Below are 16,232 nucleotides of genomic sequence, written 5' to 3'. Positions count from 1 at the left end.
CAATGTCAGCACCACAGGAAGGTGCAAGTCACACAGGTATGAGGTATTTTTACATCTGGGTAATCCCAATCATGCTGATTGCAAACTCCACACTAACACATCTTCCTTCTGTCCCATCTTTCCACATTTTATGTACCTTGTTTGAGTTGTCAGCTCATTACAAAACGAGATTATCAGTCAATTCACTCTGTGAGTTACACTAGAAGGTGTCTGCCTGGATTTATGCAAATAGCAGCTTCTAGTTACTGTCTAGCCTACTTCCACTGTTGAACAACAGAAGAATGTACATTAAAATCTGTAGGATATTTAGGCATGTTGAAGTGTGCCACTTTGCATTTGGAAAAAAATGCCTACCAGGTAATATGTTAGTGCAACGTGGAATAGGCTTATATTCAGGCTTTCCTTTACAAATGCTCAAAAAGAAGAGAGAATATCTGTCATTTTTCCATGCACATGCTGCATAAGATCAAATGGCACAGCAAATGCATAAAAGACTAAGTAAAATACTAAAATACTTTTCAATTTCACTATATTATAAAATATAAACACAAATCAGAGCTAGTTGAAGTACTGTGCATTTCCATTCAAAAACATCAGGTTTTCAGACAGCTCTAAAATACATCAGTGTTAATCTTGGGTATACATACATATATTTAATTTTATTTTTAGTTGAAGTTTAGTTTCCACACAGCTTTTTTGAGGATTAGTTGCTCAGAAATCAGAACACTCAAAGTCAAGGCAACCATACAGACAGTAGCTTACAGAATTAGTAATATTTCAGTGGTTACACACAGTTCTTTCTATAGACAAATAGAAAGGAAAGCAGCTTGGGTTTCAGATATATTGACTACCCATCTCTCCCGCCTCCAAGTAGATTGACACCAGATTGAAGCCTCAGGAAAATCAGATCCAATCTGCTTTCCACAAGATGCTTACAGCTTAAAGAAAATCAAAAGCGTTAACAAAAGTGACAACAGTTTACATTGGTGGAAGGATTTAAAAAAAAAAAAAAAGTGTACCTCACCAGTAGACTGAGATAAAAAATATGGCTCAAGATAAAAAATCTGGCTAGAGATAAAAAAAAATATGCTCAAAGATGGACTGGAAATGGAGGCAGCCACAAAGCAAAGAAAGGTAGGTGCTAGCCAGTTAATTGCTTGCCCAATGACAAGCAATCATTAGGACAGAGCTATGGAGGGGAAAAATACATGGAAAGAGTGGATAATGGACCCATTCCAGCAGTAGACTGAGAAGCAAGTTTTTCATCAATAAGGCTGGATTTTTACAGTTAGTCTGCCCTAAGGGAGAAGCACAAAGGCATTTTCTTTGGAGTACTACATTAAAACTGAACAACAAGAAAATGCATTTTGACATACTAAAAGTAAGTTATAATTGGGTGCTTACTATTATCACTTAAATAAGGTGCCTGATGATTGTAAATCTTTTCTCCCAGAGGGAAAACAAAAACAAAACAAAACAAAAACAACACTTATTTTTGCATAGCTTGTATTTTAAATTTATAACTGCATTACCATAGCTCAGGATGCCTGCAACCTCAACATTTTCCAAAAAGAGTAGTTACCTGTGGTTGGCTAGTGGGCACTGGCCAATTGCTATTTTTGAGTTTGGGAAAGAGTGTTTCAGCTGTAAGAGCTCAGGCTAAGAACAATTGGTGATGCATGTAGCAGCATATCCACAAGGCACAGCTCACCACTGACGTATCTTTCCAACCTAGAAGAATTAGCCAAGGAAATAACAAGCTTGCATGCATGCAAGAAAGTGATCAGTTAATGTGCTCAGGCCAGGGGTTTTACTTTAAAATATACATCCAGACCTATGTAACTTCCACCTTGCGCATCAGGTCTCCTCACATCATACATAGTCTCTACTTTACATACAGACAGTTGCCACGAGAAGGGGTTGAGGAGAGGGAACCAAGCCATGGTCAGAGTTACTTGCTTATTGTTGACTTTTCATTTCTAAAAAAAACATATTAAGGGTTGACATTTTCACTCCCAATACATAGCCTCTTTTAGGAGAGGTGAAAGACATCCTTTATTCTTATGTCTTTGTTCACCTAAGTAAAAGTCTTGAATACTTCCCCAACATCCCTTTTCCCTCCTACCTTCTTCCAAGATGAATTTTTCCAAGTCTACAGATGCTGAAAATGAGGCACAAACAGATTAACATCACCAGGTGTAGGTATTCCTGGGGCACTGAGACTAACCTGTTCGCAGATGTCAGATGGGTTATTTCTTGGCTTGAAGTTATATCTCCCCGAACTTGACATTTGGAGGAAAAGGTAGTGGCATTTACCAAGTAACATAGTAACAAGGTGACTGACAATCATTGCCACTGAAAGTAGGACAGAGCATGGCTGAAGAACAGAAGGCTATTACCCCTCTTGCACTTGTCTCCTGTAGCTTTGTAATTAAACAAGTACATCGGTAGGGATGTCAAAGGAAGCATACAAAACACATGATGTTGTAAAATTCCCCTGAAGCCCAGCTTCCAAGCAGGAAGGGGACCCCTTGCAGCTCATGGCTGCTCAGAACCAACCCCTACCAGTCAAAAGTGCAAGGACAACACTTAAAACCATCTCTAGCCACGTCCAGGTCTTACCAATAAGAATTTAGTGACTTATGTTTTTAAATGAAGCACTGAGGTCTGGGGAGAGCAACGAAAGAACAATCCTGCAATGCTTATTGAAGTTTATTCACCAAGTTGTAGCAGTAAAAAAGCAAGTTGCTGGTTTTGACTTTCTAATTAAACCCATTCTAAAACCCTTTCCGACCACCAGCTGGTGAGATACGGCAGGAGAAAAAAGAAAAAGGTAATTAAAGAGGCCTTCCTTGCCTTGACATTGGATAGCTGTTTTTTGGCCTTTAGGTGCATGTTTCCAAATAAAAGCCAGCCCTTCATGACCAGATGAAATCACAGACCAAGACTCACTCTTTCCATCTCCAGAGCTCTCGGTGGAGCACGCGAACACCTAACCCCATCTGAACATTCAGTCCCAGCAACACGGGGAAATGTAACCTCTATCACCATGACACTCCCAGGAAATCAACACCTATCAGCTACCAAGGAATAATTAAGAGAGGATAAAAAGACAGCTGCTTTTCCTCTGTTTTTTAATCATGCAACCTGCCCCTTAGGAGATTGCTCAGTTATAAGAGACTTAGAGAAGATTAGCCTTTTCATTAAGGTTGGGGTGGCAGGGGGGACAGTTTCAGTAACTTCAACCAAGTATATTTTTAGCAGTTATTCACGCAGCCTGTTCGAGTAGTACCTCCCTGCCTGGTGTTATAGCTGACATCAGCCCAGAAAACACGGGAAACTTTCCAGAGTAATCATTCCTCCCTTTTAAAAAAGCAGGAAAAAAAAAAAAGTCCTGATCTAGGCAGGCTGGTGATAAACAAAAATATTACCAAAAAAATGGTAATTTTACTTTTCTAGGTTGAAACGCTTGATTCCCTCAAAAGTGGTGAGTCTTATGCATCTTATTACACAGGGGAAAACACGGGAGTAAATAGCAATGACAAAATAATTTGTTTTCACTCCACATATTTGGAAGAGACAGCCCTTCAGAGCTGCATTGAAATTGTGTTGGCCAGCTTATACTTTCAGTGTCACATTTTTGACTACACCAATGTTACTCCACACTTGTTTCTGCAGAGATTTTAAGTCACAGACTCTCAGGAACAACCTCTTCTAGAGATGCCACAAGGGAACCTGATAAAAAAAATTAAAAGGGTTTCAAATAGGCTAACTTAAAATAGCAGTCCCAAAGATTGGCAGCTTAAATATTCTGTTCTATCTAATTTATCAGAAGCTTTCTTCAGAAAAAAAAAAAAAAAAAGAAAAGAGAGAGAGAGAAGACAGAGGGTTTTGTTCCCTTCAGGAGTCTCCACAGCTCCACATGGGTGGGCAGTTACAAGCCTATACCCCATGGATAATGCAGTGAAGGCTGAGTTCAACAGGAAAGACCAAAAAAAAAAAAATCAACCTTCAAATACTTTCATCAATGAAATACCCCCCTCCTATAAATCAGACCTTGTCTGGAGAAGGGGAAAAGGCAGTCATTAGGTGCAGAGCAGCCCTCCGAGAACCTTGTCACTAAACTCAAATGCAGCATGGATGACTTTGCTGCAGAGTTTAGAAGCACAATTCAGGGGCTAGATGCTGTAGCACAACTGATAAACCCTTACAACTAAGTAGTAAAATCACTTACAGAATACACTTTCCCTACAGAGCAGCTGATAATTCATTGTTCATTGACTTCAAATCATGACTTATTTTTTTGTTGTTGCTCATTCAGGTGTTAAGACCTCGGAGTGAGAACAATGTTACAAAGTTCAACAGTTTGCTGTGCAGGAGGTCAAACAAGGCAAGCAAAATAGCTCTAAGCATTTAAAGAAAGAATTTATTGCATTTTTAGGGTTTATAGCTGTCTTGACAAGAGAGTTCTTATATATAAGAAAGATAAAATACGAACCACTACATTCCTATGTCACAGGATGACAAGTATCTCCTATTTCAAACAAAATTTTGGACTTTCCTGTGCAACAGCAATTTCAGCGTATTCAGCTTTGAGACACAACTTTCTTGGAAGAAATTGAAAAAGAAATGTAAGTAATTGAAAACTTAACACAAAGTCTCCGATGGCACACAAGTGTCACCACCACCCTTGCAAAAAAGGCAGCTGTTTGGGATTGTCCTGTCAATCAGCAGGAAGTTTAACACACTCTAAACAGCCCAATGCAAGGCCCCATACATTAGCAAGGGAAATTAAAACCACAGCAAGTCTTTGAATGCATTTTGCACACAAACTGATGGGCGTTCTGAAGGTTTAAAAAAAGGTAAAACTAAAATCATTGCCTCTAACCTTACTTTTGACATGCATATTCCTAAATCATTGATTTTTTACTGGCAGTGTACATCTGTATTCAGAGTGTATATATTTCACAAAGAAAAGCAAGAGGTATGCTCCTTCATAACTCTAATCTTTGCTGACAGAATAGCATCAAGAATTATTTGCTCTGTAGTATGAACTAAATCAATAATTTGTTGGCACAGCTAGGTTGACATCTGAAATTTAAAAAAAAAAGGTAATAAAAGTAACACCCCCACCTTAACAACTTTATGCCAAAAAGATATTTTTTGAGCTAGTTTTGCTGGGTGAAACAGCTGACAAGAAAATGAGAGTCACACACACACACCACCAAAACAACCAACCAAACACACACACACACGGCAATTCCAGCAACATCTGGAGACAATATCATTAAAATCTTCATATTAACCATAAGAGCAATAAGTTTAATGCAATTACAACTTTATTAAGGAAAACAATACTCATAAGTGAGGACTAAATTTCATTATAGAGAAAGTTCAGAAAAAAAGATGTTTATCAAAGTAGAAATCGAACAGTGTAAATACATAGAAAAAGCACAAGAGCAAACGGAACCGGTAGCAGTACAAAACATTGTGGAGAATTTCTGACAGTTTAGTTTTTATTTTATAAAACAATTTCCCACAGTTGTTACAAAATTTAGTGTTGTCGCATGACAGTGAGTCATACAGTTTTGAGAAAATATACCATTTTTGTGCTTTCTGTCCTACATGGTCAGCGTTTGCTATGGTTGTAAACATCAATAGTTAAGACAAATGTGTGTATCAATGTCCTCCTTCTCCTCAGTTTTGAGAGTCAACAACAGCAACAGTGATCTTGCCTTCATTAACATCATTAAGTACCAAAAGCAAGAACCATTTTGAGAAATTCAGAGGATTTTTCAATCTCTTAGCACACAGCAAAAGGGTACAGCCTTCAAAAGTGCAAGTTTTTCCACCAGGCAGTTTCCAGAACATGAGTTTCAGACCGCACGTAAGCAACAATGCTCTAAGCCTCCAAATGCATTACAGGCACAGCTGCAATCTACCCACACGTTATGATTGATTCAGGCCTGTCCTGCACCTAGCTGGAAGCCATCCCATAACAGAGTGTCCCCCATTTCCCAAACTTACACGTTAAGTATCCACACAAAGCCCAAGACTATTTTTTAAATGCAATTTCTTAAAGTCATTTTAACTCCGTGCAGAAATCTCTCCCTTGGGTTTTGCAACAACTCACAAGCAATCTTATTACTGTAAATACTAAACAAGATCACATTGTTCACATCAGCACAGTAGAACCATCTCAGATAGCACCAGTATTCACAATGAACTTCATCACATCAACCAGAGCAAAAGTCTGAAATGATGAACCCCCCCCAGATTTTCATGTACAGAATCTCAGTGCTATGGAAACAGACACCCACCACCACCCATTTCCATTTCTACTGTATCAGTAAAGTCAGCTGATCCCAGACACGCACATTTCATGTTAAGGCTGATTGGCTACAGTTATCTGTACTAAAAAAAAAAAAAAACAAACAAGCAAAAAAAAAACAGAGAAGTGATTAAGCAAGTTGACCAACAATGAAGCTTTAAAAAACCACCTTCTGGTAAAACACCAAACTCTACTGAGTTGGGCGTCCAACATCATAAAAGTCAGCCTTGAGTCAAGTGGTGTAGGCCACTGAGCAAGGACTTTGTGAAGGAAGGAGCCTTGTGATTTAAAACACAGATGTCTCTTTGCAGTATAGTGCACACAGCAAACATTTCTGCCCTGAAGGACATTAAGATAGAAAGCTAGAGGGCTTTAAAGATGCCCATCACACTTCCTGTCAAGCAGATAACCAAAGCTGATATCAAAACTTAACAAGAAGAAGTTTTAATGGCAAAAATGGTACAATGGTATAATCTAATTTGGATTGAAACTGGTCAAGAGGCAACATTCATATACTAGGTTACCCCTCGGTCATATAAAGTAAAGTATTTTAACAACAAGATAGAAGAATATTTTGATGCTAAACTTGGCAATAGCCTGAATACAACTACTGATAAGTGAGGAAGAACCTAAAACATTTCGTTCTGACAGAGAAGAGTTATTTTTAAATCAAAACTGTTTGTAGATGAAGTGACAAACCCTGAGTATTTTTCACATATTGGCAAGAATATGGTGAATCTCTCTTTCTGTCTGACCTCCATAAGAACAGAATGCAACACCAAAGGGCAACATAAACCCTAGTGGCAGTCTGGTAATTATGCATGTCTTTGCCATCTCCTTTTGAGTTCCCTTCCTTTACGGGCACTATTCTTTAATGCCTCATAACTGTGCTATGCAGTCAAATAAAGCTTTGTTCTTCTCTCTTATTGAATCAAAGGCTGTGGAGCTGGAATTATAGCTTTAAAAAGGTGCAAGTGTAGGGGGAATGCATTTAAGTTTACCCACTGTGTATCGGTAGCGAAAGAAGCAGTTTCAGAGCCTAAATTTCCTAATTCCAAGTGGTTGTGCTCACAACAGTCAGCTAAAAGGTTCCATCTAGCTAGTGTACCAATCAAAAAAGCACTATGCAGCATGCCCAAATCTCGTGTTTTTCCAGGGAAACAGCTGGAGAGTCATGGTACTACAGTCGTGCAAAAGCTTGCTAAGGAGTAAGCAAAAGGCTTTCTTTTTTTTTTGTATGCTTCAGATTAGGAAGAGAAACAGAGGAGTCAAATTCCATTGTGCTGACTGCTGATAACCCTGAAATGATTATCCAAGTTAAGAGAAATTTCCCTGAGAGAGAAAGGAGAGATATTGTATGCTATACTTGTAGAGTTTTCCAGGAACACCCATAGATATAAAAGCTAAACAAATATTGGAATGTGAAAGGCATTAGAGTTGCATTTCCATTGCTCTTACACAAAGGAATTCTGTAAACATTATCAAAGTCCTAGTAAAACGCTAACATGGGGTCCTTTGACAGCTGTAAATTAGGCTTTGAACCTACTCACTAATGAAAAAAAAAGTCACATAACTTATTAGATATTTGTCTTCAATCAGAGTCAGGGAAAACATCTATATGCATTCTTTAATTCCCAGTCTCTCTTGGGCCTTGAACTAATTCTTTCTTTCAAGTAATAGTCAACCTAATGATTTCAACACTAACTTCCAAATCCTAGGGAAAAAAAAAAAGCACAGGGAAATAGCACTTGAGGAACATCATCCCACATAACAGATCCATCCCAACATAGTAATGTCATGTTTTCAAAAAGGCGTTTTCTGTTCCAATGGCTTGTAAGAGTAACTCTTACTTTCTCTGGATTCCAGCTGGCTAGAGTTCCTCTTTTATATCACCATCCAAAAAAAAAAAAATGTAAGAGGATCCTGACAGGGAGTGGTACTATGTTTTATAAATTATCAGAAGGACAATTAAGTTTAAAGTTTAGAATTCGTTCAGCTTCTAGTAACTTTCTGAAAGCTGTAGAATTATTTGGCTTCACTGTGGGCTTATATTTTATTGTTGAACAGAACTAGGTTTGTGCTGCATTAAAGTCTTTGTGGCGCAAGTCTGGGACGCACTTGCTATGCAAATGCAATACAGTTAAATGACTAAACACTAGGTAGATCTAGAAAGAGGATTCAATTCATACTAAAGTCCACTGGATAATTATCTTCACAGCCATCAGTTCCAGCAAGACAGTTTGGTAATAGGAAAGGCATGAGCAGTTAAACAATATCCCACCTAGCAGAAGCAGGAACCTGCGTTCAGATATTAAACAGCTAACTACTGAAATGGTTAGGGAGTAAATGATTACATACAGCTCAGAAGATTAAGAGAATGGAGAGTGGCCTTGGAATTTGGATACTGACCATTTGGCATTTGTTTGAAGCTGGCAACTAGATTGCTGCACACTTCCTTTGCTAAAACAGGCAATAGAAAGTTGTATTTTCTCCACAAAGTGGAAGAAATTCACTAGTGTATGAGAGTGCTTTAGGAGAAATGAAACTGATTTCATTTACAAAAAGATACGTTGAAGTTTTAACTTATTCATAAACTCAGAAGAAAATGTCTTTTCCCTGCCCCAGACTTGCTTAAACACTAACCCACTTATACCTTATCAAGAGAGTTTGTCCTTTGAGAAAGGACATATACAAATTCTTTGAGCTCACCTATCATGCTCTCAGCTTCACACTGCTTCTATGCAACAGCTGGGGAGAAGAGAAGCATCTCACTTCAAGCAAAAGATTTCTGATCTTAGCTTGTATGCATTGCCATTATCTCGAGTCAAAAAGAACTCAGGTTCCTTGCAACTAAAAATTTGATTAACCTTACTTTGAAAGTGCTTTTCCTATGGGAACAAGATTTTTGCAGATGATAATGTCCCTTCCATATATTTTAAGGAAACACTTTTGGTCTAAACTGAAAATGAAATAATTCATTAAAGAATCAAACATTTCATAAATACTTACTCCAAAACAGTATTTTCATTTAGAATTAGACCTTTTAGAAATACCATAAGCCTAAATTCTTGCAAGAGGCACAAAAAGAGAGAAAACTCCAATATTCCATTATTCAATGTAAACAGTGCAATGATTAAGTGATGTAAGGCTATTTAAAAAAAGTTCTTTGTAAGAAAAGAGCTAGCAACTGATCTTTTTCAAGAAAAAAGTAATCCTCTAGACTGGCATGGTCCCATCAGAGTCAAGGTCACCTTTTTACAGACTTCACACATTACTTTGCTAACTTTGCAGAAACAAATTCATGATTTTACATGAGAATTATCACGACAAATTCTGGATCTCTGCCCAGTTCTTCTGCCAGACAGAACTTCATCACATGGGCGCTCTGTCCTACAGACACCATTGCTTACAAAAACAAGCAATTGCATACACTGCTTTTATCACAAGGAGCCTCTAACAACAAGCTGAAAGGCACGTGTTTAAGACAGATTTAGGTAATTACATACACAGTGATCTTAACATAGTTCTACTGTGCGTCCTAGAACTCTGCGAAGCATCCAGTATTCCTCTCAGGACAGACAGACAGACACACATTTCTTCACAGCATCCCTACAGGCAGGAGAAAGAAAAAAACAATCACCTCAGTTTTGCTTCCTGATGAGACTCGCTCCATGCTGGTATCGCACCACTGACTCACACACCTCCGAAGATCAGCTGACCATGTATTAATTGTGCTCAAATACTTTGCATGCCTACACGAACATATTAAAGACAAGCGGGTCTGCTCATCCTCCACCCACCCAACTGCAGTGGAAGTGAGGCCTGTCTCATGGTGGTGCACTGGGGAAACGGGGGGCTGATGAAGTAGGACAGACTGTGCTCAAATGCTGTAATGGTGCTCACAGGGCAAGGGAGTGGTAAGGAAAAAAAAGCAGTACAGAGCAGAATACACTTGTCCAGTAGCATTTTGGACCAGCATTTAGAAGGCAAACCTTAAGTTTTGCATATGGTCAGCACACTTACATATTTTTATAGGAAGCCCTCTCATTTTGTTACGTTTAAATTGTGTTCCCCCACTAGAGATGATGCTTATTCCTATTTTCAGGTACCTACATGCATTTCCACCTCCTACATCACCATGGAAAAATTTAAAGCCACACGTTACAAGCTTCTATAAACCAGTCTTCTGTATCACTAAACTTCAAGACAACAAAAAGTAATAGAGTGGGGAAGCTTACCTTGCAAAAGGTATGAAGGAAATGCTGTACCTAAGAAGAAACATTTTAAAAAGTTACTCTTTGTGTCAGATTATATTGGAGTCACAAAAAGAATAACCTGTGTTGCTCTGAACAGAGACCTGCAAGATTTACAACCAAAGTGAAGTTCTGACTTTGTGAACAACAGCATCCTTGCAAGTAACCTTAGCTCAAGGGTTAACTAAGAAGGCACCTTACAGAAGCATGCTAAACGCAATTTTCCTACCCGTCATATTCTTCAATGCTCCAACACCTACAGGCAGATTGCTTTTGAGGGCTGGCTAGATGTTCATACCAGCTCCTGAACTAATCCAGGAACGTTATACAGAGCATTTGGTAACTTAAAGAGAACTGATGCTTAATTTGATTGTCACATCTGGGTCATTTGACAAGACAAGTTCAGGAGTCTCTAAAAGCAAAATACCAGACAGTAAGCAACATATGGATTAAAAGACAAAAAAAGAGTTTTACCTCAAGCTCACAAGCTCACAGAAATCAAACGCATTCAAAGGCGCTTCTTCCAGAAGCGGAATGAGAGAGTAAAGAGCAGGAACAAGTCAGCCCTTCCTAGATGCGTTGTCTTGCATCTAGGGGAATGGTGAGATATAATTCTCCATCCCTTTAACTCATGCAGGGTCAAAATCCACTCACAATCCCACTATTGATGTTAGATGTAATAGAAATCAGAGCGGGGTAGGCAGGTGGGGGAAATCACTTACCATGCCAAGGCAAAAAATTGTAAGATGCAGAAAATGAGCACGAGTCCTTTTTTAGCCCACTGAGGGAGAAAGGCAAGGGGAAGGGGCAGAAACACAACAATCAGTGAGACAACCATGTAAGAATCTCATTTTTAAAAGATACTCCTGTTATATATACACATACAGGACTCAAATACTCACCCAAAAAGCAGAACATAGTGTTAGTATGAGACACAACTAGAAGAAAACAAACAATTTCTATTAAACATACAAACAACTCTCCAGTTCTTACAGATGTCATTACACTGTAATAGTTCCTTCACAGATACAGAAACAGATTATTTCATTTCTTAGTTTTATCCATTCCAGTATAAGAGTTCCCTTTATTTAAAATGCTTGCACTATTACATTTGTTAATTAAAGCAACGAGAAAACACCAGCCTGATATCTTAAGAATATAAGCTCATGACTGCAAAGAAACAAGAGCATGAGGCTCCCACAGCTCTTCTGCAACATCAGCAGGTTCCTGCTCCTTCCTACACAGTTCTTGGTGGGCTAAGCATAGACCACACTTTGTCTTTTTGAGTAAGATTTTTCAGTTACAACTCTAGTTTTTCTGCCTCTGTACGTGCCACATTTCCTGTTGATTCTCAAGGCTACCACAGTGCTGAAGATAAGTAATTACTGAATTCTTACCAATTAAAGCCACAATACACTTTCAAGTACTTTCAGCTATCACTTAGTAGCATTCCTGCTTAATATGTAGTCCAGCACAGGCAGTGTGTTCTTTCTTCATTGTTACATTGTGTCTTTACTACAGTTAAAATCTTGGGGACTAGCGGTCCATTTTGGATTATTTCCTGTTTTAACACTAGGTTTAACAGAAAATGCCTTTTAGCTCAATTTTTCATTTTCAGTTTAAGATGTGGCAGTTTATTTAGCTATGACAAATGCTGACACTTCACCTTCCTTCATCAATGTCTAACTCAGTCTGCTGAAGCAGATGTACGAGTGTGCTGCTAGATTATGATGTACATTTTTCTGCTTGAGTAAAAACAACAAAAATATTTAGTACTACATATGCAAGACAGTAAGTAGTGCATGCATTGCCAAATCATACACTTCACCTCAGCCATGATTACTGGCATTAAATGTAGTTTTTCCATTAGTTTTAGGGTAATGATTTGTGTGTTGGTCCACATACAACATACACCTAACACCTGGCCTTACTCCAATGAATGTTCCAGACATACTCTTGATTCCAAGCATCCTAATTGCATGTGAAACAAACACACACTATGCACTACGCTCCTTGGCTGCTGCTAATTTGTGAGCATAGACAGTCAATTTCTTAAGCTGTATCTGTTGCCTGTTGCCTCTTTGGATGTTTAAAAATAAACGAGGCAGCACTGATACCAAGCGAATGCTCTGAAGACATTCACACTGAAAAGTTGGGAGGACAGTTTCAGGCAAGTTAAACCACCTTCCAGATTTTAGACTCTCCAAGAGAAAGTGTGAGAGTTTAAGAAACATAAAAGCACACCCACTTTCAACAAGAAAATCTTAGAATTAACAGCAAACGTTGCCCACCCCCCCCCCAAAAGGTTGCCCACAATTCCCATCTTCTGAAGATGATAATAACTCAAAGAGCTGACTTCAGTTAAACGTTGAATTGGCAGTTTTGAAACCTGGTGCTATCAAACAACTGGGATGATGTTATTTTTAATGCAAGGTCACAGAGATTCCCCTTTGCTTTGTCAGAAATGACTGTTTTTATCATGGTGGAAATACCTACACAGCTCTTTAGAGCAAATCATATAGAAAATAAAAAATATATATATGCAAAATAGGATATCTCACAACCTCCATGATACAACGTTTTAAAAACTATTTTCCTGTCTTTCATCTTTTAAGAAACTTGAAAATATGATGTGATCTCAAGAACCCTAAAAAGGTTTACACATGATTTACACAAAATTTACACATGGCAGCTACAGACACTTAAAGCTCGTTTAGTATGACAACCTGGCTTCAATTCAGTCTTTCATAATAGGAAACTGGTGGTGCTACAAGCACCTTTTCACTATAACAGATGTACAGGATATACAGGACGAACAAAAAAACCCACCCACAAACACATCTTGAGACATAGTTAGATTATTGTACATGAAAGCACTTTACAGGGGAAATTGTTTACAAGTTAACAAGTTAAAACTGATCCCTTTGATACTTACTAGCATAACAACAGTAGCAATCAAACGGGTAGGCTCAAACATCCTTTTCAATTGCTTCATTGGTCCCATAAGAAAGAGAGTGCTGAGGAAAAAAACAAACAAACAAACAAGATGAACATAAGACGTAAAGGCAAAAGTGAAAAAGCGACACTAAATAAGATTCCTGATTAAGGGGAGTTACTTTTTAAGCTTCTCTGCTGTCATATAGGGTACCAGCACACTATGTCATTATGGTAGTCAGTGCATAACAAAAGGAACAGGATATACAAGACAAGACTGATTCCTGTTCTTCTTTGTCTAAGGTATTTATTCTATAACTTTATGTTAATCATAACTGAAAGGGTGTGATTAAGCAGAGCAGAACTATCAGGCTAGAAGCATAGGGCAAGGTCAGCTTCAGCTAGATCATTCCTGACAGATGCTTTTTTAACTTGCTCTTCAAAAATACTAGCCACAGAAGCTCTGCATGGATTGACAGGTAATCCATCTCTGTTCCTCTATCGTAAAGGGTCATTTTGATGCCTGAATCTACCCTCTGATCCCTCACCAGATCTGCAGCCCTGATGATAGACACTGCATGAATTAAACCAGGTGAAAGTTTTATCTAAAGTGGTATTTCTATCGCATACAAAATTTCTCATGCGTAGCTACTATATTATTTCCAATTCCATTCCTTGTACTTTCTAACATCTTGTTAAACTTCCTCAATCACAGAAAGTTATGCCTTTCACAAAGTCAGTAGAGCTATGCTTTGGGAACCTTTGCAACACACATGGAAAGGATATCAAACATGGCACTGGTATGCCCTGACAGATACATTCACTAAAACAAAACAACAAAACACTTCACAAACACACACACCACCATTATCAAAGGCAAAAGGATAAAGAACTATTTTTAGTTCTATCTATCCTGGGCCAAAAAAGATCCTCAAAATCTAAACCCCAAAAAACTCAATGCTCAAAGCATGAGTTTTATTCTTTGGTGGTGGTGGGGTTTTTTGTTGTCTGTTTTTAATTGGTGAGTAACTTTAACCTTGAGTGAACTGCACTGCTAATAACAATAAACAAAATAAAAATTTTCTTTACCATTTCATGGCACTGCTGAGGAGATGTTGTCTTTAAAATTTAGCAAAAAGATAACGACCTTCGTAGGCAAATATTCACATACAAACAAACACAACCTTTTTTACTACTTATGCACGTGCTCCAGTTTCTCACCTTTATTACGAAACTAATACGAATAGATTGTTACCTCCCAATAGACGCGATATTCCCCAACGTATAAAATGCTGCAAAGAGCATCAGCCCTTTCCCTGGTATCCAGATCAGACAACTACCCTAAAAGGGAATATTTAGGAAGAAGAAAAAAAAAAAAAGATTGTTTTTATTTTGCAAAAGAAACACAAAGTGTCATGACATAAAAGATGTTTCGGAAGACTTAAATTCAAACTGCAGAATCAAACACACACGGGGGAAAAAAGCAAATTGCGTTTATTAGCTTTCTTATTGACAATTCAAGCATTGTATCTAACCGGAAGTGAGTCAGATGTCTTCACAGAGACTCAAAAAAATCAACCAGTGTGTAGCAAGTTACCGGGGCTCCCAAAACTCAAGTATTGGGTCAGATTTGGCAAAAAGTCCTTACCAAGACAGAGAACAGGCATCCTATTGCAAAACAAGCAATGAAGCCTTTCACTCTGGTGCCCCAACCTAACGAAGTCGCATCGATAACCTAGAAGCGAGGAGGAGGGAAAAGGGCAAGTTATTATTATGTATTTATGCGATTTTGCCCCGTACTAAGCGCCCGAACCTCTCCGAAGATGCCAAAGCTCGACCAAGGAAGCGCACAGGCACGCTCTCCCCCACACGCTCTCCTTTTCGGGCTCGCTGCACCGGGGGCCGGGCTTCCCCCGAGCGCCCCGGCGGCGGCACGAGCCATGCGGGGTGGCGGTGCGCTCCCCGAGCCGCCGCGGCGGCCATCCCGGGCCAAGCGCCATCCCGCCCGCGGGCCGCCATCTCGGGGCGCGGGGGCTCAGGGCCAGGCCGAGGCCGAGGCAGCCTGCCGGAGGCCGGTGCGGCCCGACCCGCAGAGGAGGGGCGGCAGGTGCGGGGGGAGCGGGGCGTTACCTCGGCCAGCCTGCCCTGATCGTCCGTGTCCTGGCCGCTCAGCACCCGCTTCAGCTTGTCCATGCCGCCCGGCTCGGCCCGGCTCTTCCCCTGCTCGGGGACTACGAGCCCCAGCATACAACGCGCCGCCGCGGGCTACCTGCGCTCGGCAGGTAGGGGAGGGCGCGGGGCCTGCTGGGGGATGTAGTCCTCAGGAGGGCGCCAGGCGGAGCCGAGCCCGGCGCCTCCGGGCCTCGCACTGGGTCTTAATCTGTAACCTGTTAACCCCCTCCCCCGCCCCCCGGGTCTTAATCTGCTACGGGGAAACAGGGAAACTTTTAGACATAGTACTAGTACATACATAGACACAACTATACAACTTCCCCCACCCCAGAAAAGTCTCCTCTTATTTCCATAACTAGCCTGAGTTGTCTGATGGCAAACTAATAAGATTATATAGATCGTATGATCACACAAAATCCTGCATCGCAAGTCTTTATTTTCCTTTATTGTTCCCAGATAAGAACAGAACTATAAAACGTCAGGTATATTTTATTTAGTGACATAGGAGAAAGAATATAAACCGTTGTATATATGTTGTAACA

General features: G+C 39.6%; 1 protein-coding gene across 3 annotated transcripts; it reads right to left on the bottom strand.

Moving 5' to 3' along the window:
- Positions 1–1,594: 1,594 nt before the first annotated feature.
- Positions 1,595–15,910, bottom strand: SFT2D2 (SFT2 domain containing 2). 3 transcript variants are annotated; one of them, XM_035540414.2, is made up of 9 exons: positions 15,649–15,744; positions 15,167–15,253; positions 14,774–14,859; positions 13,520–13,601; positions 11,487–11,522; positions 11,307–11,365; positions 10,570–10,599; positions 9,838–9,940; positions 1,700–1,731 (listed from the first exon to the last, which is right to left on the bottom strand). In XM_035540414.2, the coding sequence occupies exons 1-8, from the start codon at positions 15,709–15,711 to the stop codon at positions 9,901–9,903; spliced, it is 483 nt and encodes a 160-aa protein (XP_035396307.1). In that variant the 5' UTR covers positions 15,712–15,744; the 3' UTR covers positions 1,700–1,731; positions 9,838–9,900. The 3 variants fall into 3 exon arrangements, with proteins under 3 accessions (XP_050567739.1, XP_035396307.1, XP_035396306.1); XM_050711782.1 differs by lacking the exon at positions 11,307–11,365 and having other exon boundaries at positions 1,595–1,731; XM_035540413.2 differs by lacking the exon at positions 1,700–1,731 and having other exon boundaries at positions 5,299–9,940; positions 15,649–15,910.
- Positions 15,911–16,232: the final 322 nt, after the last annotated feature.

The sequence above is a fragment of the Cygnus atratus genome, chromosome 1 (genome assembly GCF_013377495.2).
Source record: "Cygnus atratus isolate AKBS03 ecotype Queensland, Australia chromosome 1, CAtr_DNAZoo_HiC_assembly, whole genome shotgun sequence".
In the NCBI taxonomy this organism is placed as follows: Eukaryota; Metazoa; Chordata; class Aves; order Anseriformes; family Anatidae; genus Cygnus; species Cygnus atratus.
Note: the sequence above shows the minus strand (reverse complement) of the source record. Positions and strands in the feature narration are given on the sequence as shown.

Coding starts and splice junctions, on each gene's coding strand:
- SFT2D2 (XM_050711782.1), bottom strand. CDS start 15,711: ATGGACAAGCTGAAGCGGGTGCTGAGCGGCCAGGACACGGACGATCAG. Junction 15,254..15,648: donor ATCAGGGCAGGCTGGCCGAG/GTAACGCCCCGC, acceptor CCTCGCTTCTAG/GTTATCGATGCGACTTCGTT. Junction 13,602..14,773: donor AATATCGCGTCTATTGGGAG/GTAACAATCTAT, acceptor TTTTTTCCTCAG/CACTCTCTTTCTTATGGGAC.